The sequence below is a fragment of the Parambassis ranga genome, chromosome 15 (genome assembly GCF_900634625.1).
Source record: "Parambassis ranga chromosome 15, fParRan2.1, whole genome shotgun sequence".
Classification (NCBI taxonomy): Eukaryota; Metazoa; Chordata; class Actinopteri; family Ambassidae; genus Parambassis; species Parambassis ranga.
Window position 1 is genome coordinate 7,464,403 of NC_041035.1, and position 18,403 is coordinate 7,482,805.

The 18,403-nt window shown below is 40.0% G+C and overlaps 1 protein-coding gene across 1 annotated transcript in view; it reads left to right on the forward strand.

Moving 5' to 3' along the window:
• Positions 1 to 18,403, forward strand: part of LOC114447102 (protocadherin-15-like) — a 111,679-nt gene that overhangs the window by 80,609 nt on the left and 12,667 nt on the right. The window contains exons 24-30 of the mRNA XM_028423160.1: positions 3,900 to 4,009; positions 4,539 to 4,679; positions 8,350 to 8,477; positions 11,679 to 11,894; positions 13,284 to 13,372; positions 14,775 to 14,951; positions 17,031 to 17,249. Of these exons, the coding sequence (XP_028278961.1) occupies positions 3,900 to 4,009; positions 4,539 to 4,679; positions 8,350 to 8,477; positions 11,679 to 11,894; positions 13,284 to 13,372; positions 14,775 to 14,951; positions 17,031 to 17,249 (1,080 nt within the window). The remainder of the gene's footprint in view (positions 1 to 3,899; positions 4,010 to 4,538; positions 4,680 to 8,349; positions 8,478 to 11,678; positions 11,895 to 13,283; positions 13,373 to 14,774; positions 14,952 to 17,030; positions 17,250 to 18,403) is intronic.

Here is an 18,403-nt window from a genome sequence, read left to right on the forward strand (position 1 = left end):
ACCAAAGCTTAATGAAAAATTCCAAGTGGTACGAGTTTGTCACCTTTCTTAACTAAAGAAACACTAGTATGTTATCTGTTTGCCATGAAAGACAACTTGAATAAACATATAAAATAAAGAGTAACATTTTTGTGAAGTGATAAAAATGTTAAAATGTTGTGATGCTCTTTTTGTAGCCCATCTGGGTGTCAGTGGCTCATGCTGCCAGTTATGAGGGGATTTAGAAAGTGATTGTGTCACTTGCCTTGATTGGAAGGACTATAAACCTCACCTGGGGTGGTTGGTGCATTCGCTTTCACCTCAGCTTAACTCTGGTTACACACTGAGGCTAAAATATGTTATTTTCTGGATGCCTAGATTTGAGGAAGCAGAAAACTCAGCTTCCAATCCGCCAAATGTATGTGATTTAATGTTACAAAAATGATTAATTTGAAAGATGTGTGCTCATAGTTATCATTTATTAGCTCAGGCAGTGTTGTCTCACTGGCAAGTTTCACAGTGTTGTTATTATGACATATGGCAGTGTCTCCATATGTGTGACCAGAGTAAAAAAAAAAACCCTGCTAGTGTCTATTTTCACTTTGTGCTTGTTACTTTTGGATGAAAAATACAATACAGTATTAACACTCATTCAGACACTGCTACTGTAGCTCTTGCTGACAATGGCCTTCATATTTTTTTGTAAAACATTTAATTGTTGCTAAGCAGTAACATTTGGCTCCATCACAGGAATTTACAGATTCCTTCATCTTTGTTTTCACTGAGTTGATGATCATTGACAGAAATCCAGATGGCACAATGAAGCTAGATGCGTCATTACATAGCAACACAAATGTAGCTCTGTGTGCTAATCCCACAGACTGCAAGGAATACATGGACAAACCTTCTGTAACATCACCCATAAGTTTCTGTGGAGAAAGACACAAATTTGAACAATTGTGAGTTTGTGTGGGAGGCTCCAGCCATCACCTTTTCTGCAGAGTCTAAAACTACAACGGTTAATCAGAACACAGGCAGAGGCTGCTGTCTGCTGCAAAAATGGACATTTTATTAGGTTGCTGCCAGGGTGAGCACAGCCAGGGTGTGTCCACATCACTTGGAGTACTAGATTGGTTCTGGTCAGGTTTTCAGTATGTTTTATACAGAAAATTGCAAAAAATACTCTGCTTTTTACTCAATGCTGCTCCTGACACTGACATAATTACCAGTTAAACTAAAGTCACAATGAAAGTGGCCTCAGAAACTTTGGTTTGCACTTACTCCTTTAGAGCATGATGTATGAATCTGTAAAAATAGCTGGCATAAAAGGTTGTGTAAACTTTAGACTCATCCACATGGCTTAGCAGCAGTTACATTTAAAAAACCACCTATCCAGTGACGCCCCCACGTCTGGGCTGCTAATGTCAAGAACTGACATTAGATTGTTGAAAACTGTATTAGAAGTGAAGGCACATACATTTACTGGCAACCATCGTGTTCCCCTTGTTTCCAATGAATGGCACTTTTATGTGCCTGATTTAAAGCCGTGCTTTGGGCTGCGCTGCACCTCACTGTGCCCACATCGTTCAAGGGCTTGCCTCTGTTTTTTGTCAGCCTCTTCCAGAGCCAAACAGGTAATCTACTTATGTGAAGGCCACATTAATAAATTGCATACTGTGGCTTCATGTTCCTGGATGCAACAGTTGCGGCAATTATTCAGTGACAGCGCAACAGTATACCTGGAGGGACATTGAACAGAAGTCATTTAGTATTATCCAAACAACACATTATTCACTTGTCAATGACCTCCCTGTGTTTTTCCTGAAACAGGTTGTGAGCAGAGAGTTCAGACATTTTCATTGCAGCGTACACAGTGTGATTCCCTTTAAAGATGGCCTGCTACATCATCCTCTCTATGAGAGAATGGCTCTGATTCTCAGTCGCAGATATTCTTGGCGTGGGGATTGTTTGTCTTTAGAGTCAGTGGCTATGTGCCAGGCAGGATTGACAGCTCTTCTTTTACCTTTTCTCCTTCAAGAGCATGTTGTTGGCTCATTTGTTTACCTCTGAAACTTTGAGAAAAGTGAACGCACATTCTCTTGTGACTGTTGTGAGAGTGTTTTTTGACTCCTCTAAATAACCAAGATGCATCAAATCATTTGTGTGATATCTTTTCAATTAAGGCATCTTTGTGTTTCTGTGTGAAAATAGTTCAGCCTGCTCTTCATTGTCTCCCTGATAAATGGCTTAAATCACCCTCATTGAGCTCTACAAAGTTACAGTTATCCTTGTTGTGAATAGAAGATTTGTAGTTGAAGGTGATAAAACTGAGGCTTCAGCAACAATTAGAATAATTCAAGCTTTGAATAACGTTTTATAAACAAGGACTGGAGGTCCTCCACTCTGTTTATAAATCTGGCTGCCACAATAAAAAGTGCCTGAAAATATTCTGTATCATTGAATACACTTTGACCGTCAAAAATATGGAGTATTACTCCCACAACACTGTTGAAGATTTATGCAAACTCATATATTCAATACAGTTCCTAACACCATACATGTACAAACCTTGCATGATGAGAGAATAAGTGAGAAAGCACACAATCACAATGAGACAGGAGACAGGATTCCCTGCTGCTATTCATGGCAGCTGTAATCTCTGTGAGGAATACTGACAATCATATCTGCAGGATATGATTACACGCTTATAGCGTAGCCTTTAACTGTTACAAAGTGTAACTTATCAGGGTGGGAAATTCACAGACCATTCTATGTCACATTTATGACAGGATCTTTCATTTGGATATTTTTATTAGGATAATATCAGTATTTGTCTGCATTTAAATTTTAGGTGGAAGGTCTCAAACTATTAAATTAGTTTAACTTTCACCTGTTACACTAGCAAAACAAAACAGGGTATTATTTACTTTCTGTTTCTGTTTGTACTCCACAGCACTTCATGTCTGAACCCATTTATTAGACAATAGCCCATTGGTTCCCAGCAGGAGCAGGATCAATAAGGCAGCCAAAACATGCTTTTGTCCCACAGCTTTTTCCAGATCGTCCATTGACTCCAAAGAAGCTTAAAGATGTAAATCAATGATAATATGCAGGGTTATGCCACAGTGTCTCCTACCAGTTGTAGGTTCTGACTCTAACAGTCCAACAGAAGGAAGCAGTCATGGGGACAAACTGCAGTCAAACCTCATCTTGACTGATTCAGTCTTCAGTCCAATGGGGTCATTCCCATCACAGCACAGTGTTGTTATTCTGTTTTACCACACAGTGCTTTTTCCACCACTACTACTAATGTACTAATTAGTCCAACTAACACTATGCTACTATAGGATGGATGGATGGATGGATGGATGTGGACTGGTAACCTGTCCAGGGTGTATCCACTCTTTTTAGGACAGGGCCAGAAAAGTGATGGATGGAGAACCTAAATTCTTTTATACATTTGCCTTTTCTCTATATTTACCTTAATGTGAACATTTATTTTCACTTTAGTCGTTTATTTCTGTTTTTTCTTAAGATAAATTACCTTGTTAGATAAATAACTAGAGACACGCTAGAGTAAAAATGCCTTAAATGAAGAACATCATCAAATAAGCTAATTAGTTGCGGAGCGGGCCATACAGTTTTTTTTAATAATGCTTTTTTTGCACCTATCAAACCGCAACCACCGGAATGAGTGATTTTCAGTATTGTTTTAAAAGTTATTTTCTATGTACAGACAATAGAAAATCAGAAAATAATCTACTCCTCTAATCACCTATGATACCTGCCTTGTAGCCTGGGTTATTTACACTGTCTTAGCTGAAGTCACTTTTGCCTCTCTCTGCCTGTGATATTGGAATATTGACTGTTCTGTTTGGCAGTACTCTTTGGCCTATAATTTGTGTTTGATATCTTCACAGGTTTCCTCCAGTTAGTGAACTGGCTCCATTGAACACTCCAGTGGGGACTATTCTAGCCGCTGCTATCAATCAAACCATCTTCTACTCAATCGTTGAAGGAAATGAACTAGGTATGTGTTACAGATCATATACTATACCGTCAATTAGCCCTGAGTGATTTAGCCCTGAGTATTTATTCTCTTGTGTTTGAAGTACAAATGTATTGTTTCTCCATAAATGAAATATATTCCCAACCTATTTTACTTACTAACATTAAAATGGGGTTTGGAATTTGAAGTCATCACACAAAATATTCTTAAAATTGTAACTTGCATCTGTTGTAGCCAGACTGGGGGTTGTTATAGCAGTGTGTCTTTGTGTAGAAATGGAGAAGACAATTTTTTTTTTGTAGTCTGCTCTTCACACTGAAGTCTGAAGTGCATAATTACAAGCAGTCTAAGAGAGAGCAGCAGACAGGTGTGAGGTTAGCTCATGTTATTTAGCGATAAGTAGGACACGGAGAATGCAGAGAGTGAAGAGAGAAGCTGTCAGTCACTCAGTGGCCTCTTAACCACAAGCACCTCATGAGCTTCTGTGTCAAAAACTACACTCAGGATAGTCAGGTTTAAAAAAAAAACCTTCTATGCACTCTGCTTTCAGGTCATTTCAAGGTGAACAACAGGACAGGTGTGATCTCCACTGCTAAACCTCTGGATTATGAAAATGTGACCAGCTACATCCTCAGAGTCCAGGCAGACTCACTGCTGATCGTCATGTCCAATCTGCGTGTGCCTTCTAAAAGTAAGAAAAAAGCATCACCTGTTCAGTGGGTGTGTGTGGAGGAGGCTGTGTTGTGTTGCCTTGTTGGAATTCAGCACTGCAATTATGTTTAATATGATTCCAGGTATTGCATTAATCATAATCCCTCACTGTGACAGATTACGGTTAAATTCAGAAAATCTATCACAGCCTATTTTTGTCTTTTATATTTACTTCCATTTCCACTGCATTCACCTAATGCTATGTTGCATTACATGTGTATTTATGTTTGTGGATTATGGAATGCTACATTCTGCCATATAAGGAGTGACTGATAAGCAATAAACCCTCCATTTATACACTTAGTTCTGCAGTCATGCATCATAAAGTCGATGCTTTTTCAAAAGTTGTCAATAACAGTGATGGAGTCATCACTCAGGCCCTTCTTCAATAGGGCGGAATACGCCCGGGGTGTCCTGCCACATTCCTAGAGGCAGCCATCACCGCTGTGGACATGTGTGCTGGAGCACTGTCCTGGTGGTAAAGCATTCTTTTCTGTCAGCTTTCCACACCAGATCTTTAGATTTTTTTTTCCCCGTCAAGAGAAATGTGCTGTTGTGATCAGTCATATCAGTTGTCTCATGTGTGCTGATGCACCTTCTCTCTGCCACCTTTAGGTTTGCCTATCAGTATCCCATGTAGAGTACCTTCCCCCCATGTTCCTGTACCTAGAGTAAATCCTTCATTGTTGCTGGAACCACATAGACATGCAAATTCAGACTTGCCTCTAAAAATACCCGAAAGGCTGCGATCTATGTGTCCTACTCTGTGCAGCTCCCAGTTTGGATCAAACCCTGTGTGTGTAGCTGCACCTTTTACGCTCCATGCATTGATGCCCTTCCTTACTCCAGTGTGGGTGGCAGGATGTGATTGGCTGTTACACACCATTCATTGTATCAACTGTTTAATTTCTCAGTTGCTGCAACTATTAAGAATACCCTCAGAGTGTGATTTTCCCAGCTTAACTGCAGCATAGAGGTCCAGCAATGTTATAGATTGTTAAATAATTCTATGTCCAGATTTGTCGCAGCTGTTGTGAAGATTGAACTACGGCCCATTTGTTTTAATTTAGGCAGACCACCCCCAAAACGAGGGTGTGTGACAAAACATTAATCATAACAAATCTGCAATTAATGGAACTCCTGTGTGTTGCTGTTCTTAAAGCTTCAGTGTGTCTGAAACAAACTAAATTGAACCTGCTCTCACAGTTTGCATTTTATCACCTCTCCCAAACTATCTCTTCCTCGGTGTATCGCCGCAGTCTTGACGTGATGTAGTGTTCATATAGGGATGTTAATGGATGCTTCTAGATGGAATTTCCTTGAAAGCATTCACCGTGTTGTGCTTGAGAAGTGACAGGTGGAGGAGAAAGAAGAGATGATATTCCTCTGCACGTTTTGTAGGATGCACAGACTGTTGTATGTTTGTGAACGTTTCTGTTGTTATAATGGAGGCTTCAGATGCCTCTGACCGTATGAGAAGCGCCTGGTTTTGCATGCCGTCTCTTTGACAGCAGTGTTTCGGGTTGAATATCATTAGGCGTGTTTATGCCCAGTTTACTGACTTACAAGTTGTGTGTAATGATGGATGAAGTGCCAAGAACAAACAGGTTGGATGAATAATCAATGACCTACTCTACCTGTGTCTCTGTTTTTCTCCCTCTGTGTGTGTGTCTCTCACATACTAATGGCTGTAATTACAAGTACACAGTACTCAGGCATACACACAGCACTAGATAGAGAAAAGTAGAGGACTCTCACACAGAGAGGCATCTGCAGGCTGACATCCTGTTCCTTTTTTCTCATTGTAATGCAGATCAGGGCCACATGACAGGAAATATCTTTATTTTTACATATGCATGTTATTGAGTTTAAAGCATTAGAGCGTTACTGGACTGATTCATCAGATTAATTATTTTAACCCGTTGTGCAAAAAGGGGTATTGATAGGTTTGTAGTCTAAAGTAGGAGGAGTAGAGTTCAGGTGCATGCACTAATATATAAATACTCTTGGTATTAGTACTCTAGTCTTAGCAATACTTACTCAGATGTGTAGATCTTGGTCTCCCTCCTCTTAATGGGCCTGTTTCTTTCCTGCATGTTTATGAGTGTGTGTGAAAGCTTGAAGGTTAAGGGACTGTATATTTATTTTTGCATCCTGATACTGCGAGGATGTAATATGGTCACTTTCTACAAAGAGCGAGAGAGAAACTCAGCAGGCCTCTTTCCCCATCCCCTGGAGTGCTCCCTCTGCGCCTCAACACTCCAGCCTTTGTAGCAGTAATTTGATGTGCTGTGTTTTGTTTGTCCAAATCCCCTGGTGCCTCCTTAGCTCCAGTGCCACATGACTTTACATTTTTGTATCACGCCAGAAGAAAAATGGTCCTTGACACTGCATATTTTTTTTTATTCTTTACATAACTGCAGTGTTGGAAGGATTTTTGTGCTGTATGTATTTATGCTGTTCATTGCATAAGTGTAACTGTGACAAATTAGCAGTGGACGGAATGTTTTATGCTTTCTTTTTAAAGGGACAGGACACATATTTCAAAAGCTTTAGAGGATTTAGTAATAAAATCCAAATTTCCAGCCACCCTGCTCCTCAGTGTTCCCTGTAACTTATTCTTCTTGATTATTAGCAGCATTATTCTGCACATTATCCTAATAATGAGTCGGATGCTGCATGTTAGGTTTTGACAGTGTTTCATTGATGGCTTCATTGTTGTGGGAAAAACAATTCCTCAACAATAATGATACAAAGTAGCCCTCACTTCACTATAATAGCTTAGATGGTGATATTTTATCATGATTTTTATTATTTGAATGGTGGTGAATCACTGATTAGTAAACAGAACGCAAACTCGCTCAGTTGTTCTACTTATGGATGGGGAGTGAGAGAGACTCCATGCAGAATATTTACTGTAATCAAAACAAAATTACCCTCCTCATTATTTACTCAAAGCTGTCAGTTTCACCAGAATTACAAAACAGGCTTCCAAATGTTATTGCATTGCAGCTAAAAATGACTTTTCCATTCTTTTTTTCACACAACCCTTTTCCTTATAGCTTCATTTTCAGTCAAAATGAGGCAAAGAAATAGGGTTGTGTGAAGATTTACACATAAATTATGCTCCTCAATTTGCTTTAACTTCTCAATTTTTTTATATAAATCAACACTGATTTCCACATAGGTCAAAGCAGGCATTGGAAGGATAAATAAATACAATCAGTTATTACATCTTTTGAAATTTTAGATGGGTGAGTTTGACATCTTTATTTGTATTAACCTCTATTTGTGGACAATTTTCAAAATATTCTTTGAGATGAGTTCAAGTTGTCTTTTGAAGTTGTGGACCAGCTGATGACCATGAAAAAATTATTCTGACAGGACGATTCTCGATCGTCGTCACTTCAGAGGACTGAATGTGTTTATTCAACAGCTGGTGGCCACTGATGATATAAACCTAATATGCATTTGTGTTCCAGTTCTAAATATGTGAGCAGATGCTTGAATAGGTACATTGAAGTTGCAAGGCTGGAACTAAATTGCACGATTACTGGTTCCACACAGACTTTAAGCAGTTGATGGGTCTTTTACTGTGGGTCTGTGTTTGTGGTTGGGTTATTTCATCCTGTTGTTTTCTTTTTTTGCAGCTAACACAGCTAAGGTGTTCATTGAGGTGCGGGATGAGAATGACCACCCTCCTGTCTTCTCCAGGAAGCTCTACATAGGTGGTGTGACAGAAGATACCAAGCTCTTCAGCTCCGTGCTGAAGATAGTGGTAAGAAAACATTAGCCTCACATCCATGGAAAGAGGCCTGTGACTAAAAAGTTCCACTCTGCTCTCACCTACCCTGCAGCCGTGGTGAGAGAATTCATTCAATCTGCTCTTTTAACAAAGTTTGATCTTCTCTATCTCTCGCTACATCTCTTCGTCAGGCTCGCTCACTGTCTGGCTTGTCCGCGAGCAGGTGGGATCAGAGTTAGCTGGGCACTTTAATCCCAGTATGTTCACAGAATCATGGGCGGACATCCTGTCTGATTATCAGCCCACTCTGTCATGCAGGATTCACCATTGTCTGTGTGTACCACAAGTGATCAATATCCCTCTGTCTATAATTAGTGCCTGCAAAACAGTAGAAACACAAAATGATTCTTGTTACGTGTATGCTGTGGTTTGTTTCAGCCTCATGCTGTAGACACTAAGTATCTCCTTTTGGGTACAGAATGTCCAAAAATGTACCCACATCCTAGAAAAGCAGGTGCTGGACCAAAAGAAAAAAAACTTTATAATAGCAGCTGTGCTCCCACAGTCTTAAATGATCAGGTTAGGTTTTTCTTATAGTGCAAAAACGGCAATTTCAAGGCCAAAGTAAGAATATTAATGAGCAAAAAATATGAATACTGCACAGTCATTTGACCCAGGAATGTAAGTCAATTATATTCTGTCCTGAAAGCCACATGTTAGTGGGTGTTTGTGAGGTTTTATCCAGTGTGAGAAGGACTTCACACAAATAGATAATTAAAAAAAACTTATGACGGGGAAAACGGGGAAAACAGTTATTGCTATAGCTTTCTGAAGATAAAATCATCTTTTTTGGAGTGACAGAGGTGAGTCAGTACGCTGAAGATACTGTATGAAACACATTCTGTGTAGGCTCACATGCAGCACTAAGACTGAGCAGTGTAAAATCTTTAATTTTCTAAAGGCTGAGGACACATAAGTGCCAATTCAAGCATTAGTAACTGTTTCATTAGTCACAAACCTGAGTGCATGTTTCTCTGCCGTGAGATTATCATTACACATTTAGTCAACATTTGGCACATTCTAACACTTCTGGCCTTTTGCTATTTAACTTGTAGATACAAAATAGGCACATAACTTGGTTTTAAGCTAGTTGGCGGTCTCTTTGTCTGTAAGTTACATTTATTATCATTATACAGGTGTGCTAAAGTGTAATTGCAGCGGAGTGGAAAAGTTAAAAGGAAAACATGCCATTAACAGGGCAGGAGTGTGCTGCCTTTGTGGCCCGTACCTCCCTGTGTTTTAATCTGTAATGGGATGGGTACCCAAATAGCTGTGAAATGAAAGGTAATTCACAGCTCCCGCCTGACCTTCTGTTTCAAAGACAGGGAATAGTTTCGTAGTTTTTTGGGGGTTTTTTTAACAACATGGAGGCGCCTTGGCTCTCATAGTTCTTTTATAAGTTGTCTTCCTCTAAGATCCATGTATTTTCCCTTGCTGTCATATGACAGCTTGCAAACAAACCTCAGTGACAGTTACCCCCAACCCCCACCCCCCACAATGTACATAACACTTCAGAGTTCTGTCCCTCATAAATGATGCTAGCACATATATTTAGAAATATTTTATCTCACACTGTTGATTTATGCAGTCCTTTCATTGCAACCTTGCACTCCCCGCTCTCCCCCATCCTCTCCTGTGCCAATAGCTGGAGAAAAAAAAGAAAGAGATTGCTCCTATTTATCAGTGTCACTTGGTGCCGACAAGCTCTCTGAAAATTGATGCCTGCATGTGAACTCAGTGGCCAATCAGGATACACGCCTCAGAGGTCGACGAGTGAATTTAGTAGTCTCATCTGCTGCGAGATAAAGTGGTTTGATGAGGTCTTTAGTGGCTATCTTCCATAATAATATAATGTAATAATGTTATTTTTCAGGATTTTTTTACACTAACTGAAATTGAATGGATTTTCCAAATTAATGGAAATCATGGTATGAGACTTTGACAGCATTAATTCATGATATTATTGCAGTATTTATCGACAGTCATTACAGACCACTAACAACACCCTGATGTTTCATGGAATACAAATAATTCCCACACACAAGCCAACCTGATGACAACATCTGTCTGTTGTTGTTCATAGTGATAAATCACCTAATTGTGCAGCTCCCTCTGATTTGTAGTGCATGATAGCGACTCATTGTTCGGCTGTCCAGCCACAACTTTACTGTTTTTTTGTTCACTCTCTCCTTCTCTTAGAGGATCCTTGTTGACCACACTGTGCAGCAGTTTTTAGCAAATGACCTCACTGTCCAACACCTGGTCTGTTTTATACAGCACACACACACTGCTCACAACAAGCTGGAGTACACAGTGCAGCACTTAGCAGCTAAAACGCCAGATACTTCCCTCAGGATGTTGTAGATCACTAGAACAGAGCAAAAAGAGAGTGGTTTTCAGAAACACTAACTTTTCCTTACCAGCTCTAAAGATGATGATGTGTGCAAGCATAATGTTCACAACTTGATTCCACTTCCCTTTTAAAGAGTTATAGCAGATATTAAAAAATATTCAATATTCATTAATAAAAAATTATGGTATAGAAAACCGAGCAATCTTTAAGGCTTCGAGTAACAATGGGTGAAGCTGCAGCAGTGTGAAACAAAGCACTTGAGGTAGAGATAACTTATGAGCCTCCAGCTGCAGCTCATTTCCATTTTGTCAGCTACTTTTACAAAACACCTGCATGGAATATAAATGAATATAAATGAGCAAATATCTCCTTCAGTATCACTTAAAAGCTCCACTCCATGTCTTTTGCTTTAGCATTGTGTAATCAATGAATTAACCCGGCTGCCAGTGGTTCAGCTGCAGTTTAACATGGCATGAAGATGGCCGTCTTTCACTGATCTTACAACATTAAATGAGACGATGGGAACAAACTGTGAATGCACATAATGATCTGCTGCACTGACAAACTGTGCTTACCTCCAGTTATATAATCCTTATGGTGTTATAAGAAAATATAAATCCTCGGAATTTGTCACATAGCTGCAGCTCAGTTGTGTAAAAAAACATGTCAAGACTGATGCACTGTGGGAAGTTTTTTGAGGTAAATCAGAAGAAGAAGAATGTTGCTCCTCTGCTGTAATCCACTGATGTAACAGGAACTTGATTACTTCGATACTTTGAAAGCCATTTTTTTTAAAACCACAATACATCTGTGTCTTACAGGCTACTGACAAGGACACCGGGAACTACAGTGCCATGGCATACCGCCTAATTATCCCACCCACAGCAGAAGGCCAAGACTCCTTTGTCATTGAGCCCTACACAGGAATTATCAAGTCCGCAACCTACTTTCGAAATATGCGCAGGTCCTACTTCAAGTTCGAAGTCATTGCCACAGATAACTATGGGATCGGTCTGAGCAGCAGCGCTGACGTGGTGGTAAGTGTCCATTTTGATGCTTTTTTGTGTGTGTGTGTGGCTCAAAAAAGATCAATAAAAACACACAGTATGCACATATACTGCTGGTCCTTGACTTACATGTCACACAGTCGCTGCGGAGCTGTATTGATTACATGTTGTTTGGCTTTTGCTGCACAGTCTGCAGACTTAGATAGAATTTTAGGATTTTCAATGTCACACAGGAGCTTAGAATGTGGCTTGTTCACTTTCATTCACAGTTGGATGATGAAAAATCATGCACACTCCTGTGTACAATTAATATGAAGCTACAGTCAGCTGGCACTTAACTTGCACTGCACACAGTGAAAACAGTGGTTGGCTTGGTCTAAAGGTAGCAAAACATTATCTTAACTAAAGGGAAATTGATTTTAAAAGGTTGTGTTGCATAAGCCGTTCTCAGTACTTATACAGTCTCACAAGAAATAAAGGAAGATCTTCTCACATGCAAAAGAAACATGTTCAGTTGATAAACTGTAAAATACATGTATTTTACAGTTTACAGTTACGTATGTATATGTAAAAAAAGGATTGTGAAATTAACAGTAGATTGATCTATTTTGTAAATATGATATCATCGTGCAAAGAGTGACGTATAATCACATTGTTAATATAAAGTATGACTTAAGAGCCTAAATGATTATGATTTTTTTGTTTTGTTCTGCTTTGTTTTGTTTACTCAGTACAGAATGTTTTGGTTCCAGTCTATTGAATAATTCACAGTAGGTACAGCACACTCAACATGTGGCCTCTGCCACTAGCTGATGATCCAATTAAAGTCTTTCTTTCAGCCATGAGAATTAACTCCGTGAACATTATGTGCATCTGCCTGCCTGTATGTTCCTCTAAATGTGTTTCTGTGTCTCTCTCTGTGTGTGCATTTCTACTTTCCAATAATTTCCCCACACCCCTGCTGTGTTGGGGCTCAGCTTTGCCCCCAATTCATGCTTATCTTCCCTGACTGTGGGCAGGCTTATTTTTCGTTTCAGTGAAATATGTCTGGCTAACAAGCCTCTAACGAGACAGAAGGAGGGTCTGGGACATTGCCTGGATATGAGAGAGCAGCGAGTGCTTAACCATGGTGCTCGTTAACTTTCAAGGGGAAACCTAATTTCACAGGAACCACATGGGAGATTTGGCTGCAGAGCGCAGAGGCTGTTGCCTATGCACTTAACTATGGCATCAGAATTGGGTCCTGTTAAGTTTGCCTCGTGACACCAATACAACCTGGCAATTAGAGGGTCTGATTATGTCCACAGAAAAGAGCATTTGAATGAGTACTCGTGTGTCAGTGGGACATGTGGAAAACTGGCTTAAATCACACATTTATTTTAATTTCTGCTGTCTTTATATGGTTCTTTTCCCATTCAGGTTTCTGTGGTGAACGCATTGGACATGCAAGTTGTTGTGTCAACTGTGCCACCCACTTTAGTGGAAGAGAATAAAGAGCAGCTCGTTAGGTAAGACAAAAGACATCAAAGTTCTTCTTTTGACAGCTTCAGCTCAATGTTTTACCAACAATCTTTCAAATTGTTCTTTTTATCTGTTACATATAAGGTGAGTTACAAAGAACGTTGCACATCACCTTATTTCTTCTTCTCTCATCCATTTATTGGTGCAGCCCATCCTTACCAGTAAAATGTTACATAAGGTCGATATTTCAGTCCTAGAAAACGTGTTTAACAGCGTGGGCACTCATCCTGATGGTAGCTGAAAATGGCAACACAATTTTCCTTGCAAATGTGTTCCTTATCCAGTTTTTAGGGCCTTACCTTAACCAGCCGTTTTTTTATGCCTAATCCAGCCACAATTAAACACATTAACTGCAGGCGAAAGTAACATGCTAACACTGGATGAAAACCAAACAGATCATGGTATCAGGGGGACTCGAACCTTGGACTTCTAAGTGAAGTCCCATGTTTGTATGACAACAGACAATACAATCATGTTTCGTATGCCGTATGCCAGGCCATACGTCCATACGTTCCGCATACATGTGACCATCTGACGGTTGTAATATCGACCAAATGTGGTGTTGGTTTCATGAGGACATGTTGTTTTGATGCTGTGCTTTTCCCACTTTGATTTAAAGTGAGCTTGGTTTTGGGTGCCACATTAATTTGTGTTTAAAACTTAAGTGGTGTGCATGATGCGTGACTAAAAAGAAACATGGTCTCGCAAAAAATTAATAGCGCACAGAACTTGTTGCCTGTTGTTGTTTAGTTCGCCATTAATCAATTATGATCATGGATGAGCCAATGAGAGAACTGAATCAGGGTCCGTTCTCCTAGTCCGATTTAATTAATGATAGAGATTCATGAAGCATCTTTTTGGAGCTCTTGGGGCACAGTGTTTAGCTTAATTAGTCAATCTGAAAGGCAAATTGGTGTTAATAGTTGTTTTTCAAGAGCTTACTGCGTCTCTCCCACACACTGATCTTTAGGCTGAAAAACACACATTAGTTATATTACGCTCTCTGCAGTGATGTCATTTGAGATGGCTGTGACTTCTGCACGGTGCTGGTGGTGATCCAAGACCATTTTACCTGAGTGCTCAAACTGTTTATCCACCTTGGCAAAGGCAGATGGCAAGGCTTACCTTTATTGGCTGTAATTTGAGGTGTGGATTTCTCTCTGCCTGAAAAGGATTATCAGAGTCTTACTTTGCCAAGAGTCCAGCATGGAGAGGCAAAGTGCTGCCCAACAGGACAATCACTGCCAGAGTGGAGTACTTAAGATTGCTGGCTGTCAAATTGCTCAGGGCATAGAGGTGCTAGAAATGGTAGTGTGAACCCGTACTTTTACTTTAAGTTTTTTTTAACTAATTTCTCCCTTTAACTTGTGATCTTCATGTTCATCTCAGTATTCTGGAGCGGTACGTCCAGGATCAGATTCCAGGGGCCAAGGTGATCGTAGAGTCCATCGGGCCACGTCGTCATGGCGATGGCTTTGAGCTGGAGGACTATTCCAAGTCAGACCTGATGGTGTATGCCATTGACCCCCTCACAAACAGGGCCATTTCACGCCAGGAGCTCTTCAAGTGAGTGGATGTCCATTCTGCAATTCACTTTAAGTTGATGCCCCAATGTCCGCATGTTTACCCTTTATTTTGTATTAAAACAGTGAGTCTGCAAATGTCTCTTTCTGAAGCTCTTCATCTACAGTATCTCCACCTCACAGTCTCTACTTTCTTTAGAAGACTTTGATTTTACTGCAAGAGTGGCGTATTTGTCATATGTCATAAGAAAAGGGGAAGATATAAGGGAGGAAAGGAGAGAGTGAGGTCATGGCGGGACAAAGTGGGAGTGGAGCAGGGAGTATTTCAATCAGTACATCAAGCCATCATGCCAATGGCTCACAGCCTTTTCTGTGAGCTGGGAGATATGCCAGCAATACATTTTATTCTTTTTATATCTTTATATACGAGCGTGTCTGAGTCTGTCTGTCTGAGAAACACCAAATAGCACAGGAAGAAAAGGGCGTTTAAGACACCTCGTCATTCCAACAGGAAGAAAAAAACCTTTGGCCTTACCCTGCACCTCGGACCGTTTCTTTTTTTTTTATCCTCTCTGTCAAACCAATCAGACACCAGTCTTAAAAGGCTTGAAGATTCATTCAACCCTAACAAGACTCATCAATAGAAACCACCTTTTCTGAGCTGTCTCCTTATAATTTGTACTCCTGCTTAACTTACATTCAGCAAGCAGACACCATGTTCTGTATTTATTTCTCTTAATCCATGGTTAAATCATATCTCCTGAGACCCATCTCCACATTATCAATAATTCCATTCATGTAGAATTCCTCTTCTCTAATGACATTCATGCTTAAATCTATAAATCTATGTACTCTGTATCCTTGAACGTCAGACGAACACGTCATCTTCACATACCGGCTGCAGTCATGACCAGGGTCACAATAACATCATTTACTAAAACTATCATTCATCGTGGCTGCTTTTGAGAAAAATCATTTCAAATTTCAAAAGGTATTTGCTACATTTCTGTTTTAATAAAAATAAATCTGCTTCCATGCAGATACTGTCAGTGAAAGCCCTTTACATTCAAGAAAGGTTTACACATGCAGTGCATGACAATGTTGTGGGGTAATTTTATGTTATATAGCCACGACATTGCTGTCAGATCACAGAGCGTGAAGAAAAAGACAACACTGTAAGTAGATTCTTGCATTATGGGGTGTCCTTATTCCCCCTTGAATGCAGCATTCCCTGCCATTTCAGCTGTCTATACAGTGTACTGTATAACCTTTGTCTCCTCTCATTTATCCACCTATAGAAAAGCAAAAAAAGTAAATTAATATGGCAGTCTGCTTCATTCTTTGTGATGAAGAATGTTGGAAAACTCCTCTGATTTGTTCTTGAAACAGCAGTGGGTGGGTGCATGCACATTTTACTACAGCAATGACAATCTGCCACAGGTCTGTAGTTGAACCAGAAGGGGTGGGAATACACATTGAAAACACTTCCCTGTGATCGCATTGTGTCAGACTGACTCATATCCACTGTTGTTTTATCATTCATGTGATTATCTATATAAACGGACACTATCCTTGAAATAATCATCAGTAAATGAGATGTTCAAGGCTGCAATAACACACATTTAAACCTCATGTATGTAGGACAACTCAGAAATTAGCATCACACTGCTTCCACGTATTTCTGCATTGTTTTTTGATCATTGCAGAAGCTCCTGCAAACACACATTTAAAAATGACACCTCCCTTTTAGCACAGTTTTTGTTGTCTATCAGCTCCTGTGGTAAATATTTGTCTCTTTAGCCACTAAACAGTCCATTTTGCTCAACAGCTACAAGCTAATTGTGTCCTTCTGCTATGTGCTGTTGAGCAGGTAGTGTAAAGTGGGTTTTTAAGAGCCTTTTCCTGCAGAAAACAGCTGCCTACTGGGGCCAGAAATGACTATGAGTGCAGGGAGGCTGAACCAAACAATAAAGTTGTGGACCAAGCAACCAAACAAGCTAGAAAGATTCTCTGTAGTCCCATCACTTTAACATTGTCATGTTGTTTTCTTATAAAAATATCCATTTTGTTTAAGATCTACATAACAGAAACTGTTATCCTCATTTTGTGTTGTGAATCACAGATTTCTTGATGGGAATGTGCTGGACATCAATAAAGAGTTCCAGCCGTACCTGGGTGAGGGCGGTCGCATCCTCGAGATCCGCTCACCGGACATCGTGGCCTCTGTGAAGAAGGCCGCCCAGGCTGTGGGCTACACAGAGGGAGCCCTCCTGGCCCTGGCCATCATCATTATCCTCTGCTGCATCCCTGCCATCCTTATTGTCATGGTCACCTACAAACAGTCAGTACATTTTAGAATTGATTAATCATCTTTAACTAGTTGTCAGGAAATTAAGAGAAAATACATTTTAATTAAGTGGGTCATTGATTTAACACTCACATTGTGTACCCTGTGGCCTGAACAGAGCCAGCAAAACCACAAACAGCACTGTTGAAAAGTGTATTTGTTAAGTATTTAAGATAAAGAGAGAGCACTTCTTGCATGATTGCTGCCTTTTTGTATGTGTGTTTCTCTCTCTCTCTGTCTCTGTCTCTCTCTCTCTCTCTCTCTCACATCAGACATGCTGACTGTGCACTCTGCTGGGCTAATCTCCCTGCTCATGCTCTGTGAAAGCAGATTAATTAACACTCATTTGTGACAAACATCTACAGCCAATTGTGACCGCCACAGCACGTCTTCACACTACTTAATCATCTCTGCCCGACACACACAAACAACAAACAGTGCTCTCCCTGTTTTGCTGGCTCTGTCTCATTGCCACACATGCTGCAGAAACATGATGCTTTTTTGTTTAAAGCTTCTAAATTGGTCAAGTAATTGAACTTTTATTTGGTAGGGGCCAGGTTCTTATCCTGTCTAATCGCTCGTACGCCGCAAGCGTTCCATAAATGTTCGTGTTTATTTGCAGCAGATGGGTAGAGTGGTTGTCGTTATCCAGACACAGGGACCAAACGCACAGCGGAAAAGTGTTGATGGTGACATTAGACCTGACGCACAAACTGCAAGCAGATGGTGCTTTGTTGGTGGTGACTTTATTCTAGTAATGTTTAGGGAATCATTTTCTCATTTCTGATTGTCACCATAATGCGGCAGTTGCCAAAATATTGGAAAGAATATTATATTTAAAACATCAATTTATCCATTCATCTGGAATAATTGAATTTTGTTGTGAATAAGTAATGATCTAAAGAGCATTAGTTTTACTTAAGAAAAAGCAGTAGCTACTCTGCCATGTTGCCCTGCGGTCGGTGCTGGAGGCTTGAGAGCTTCTTACTAAGTATAGAGAAGAGAACCTATGTTTTGTGGTTAAATAAGGCAAACTCAATATTCCACTGAATGGTTCTTCCCTGACCTAAAATACCTCTTAGAATCTAAATTGTAAGAGGTTTCAGCCATGCCAAATTATGTAATTGTACATCTTTTTTGTCCCCCAT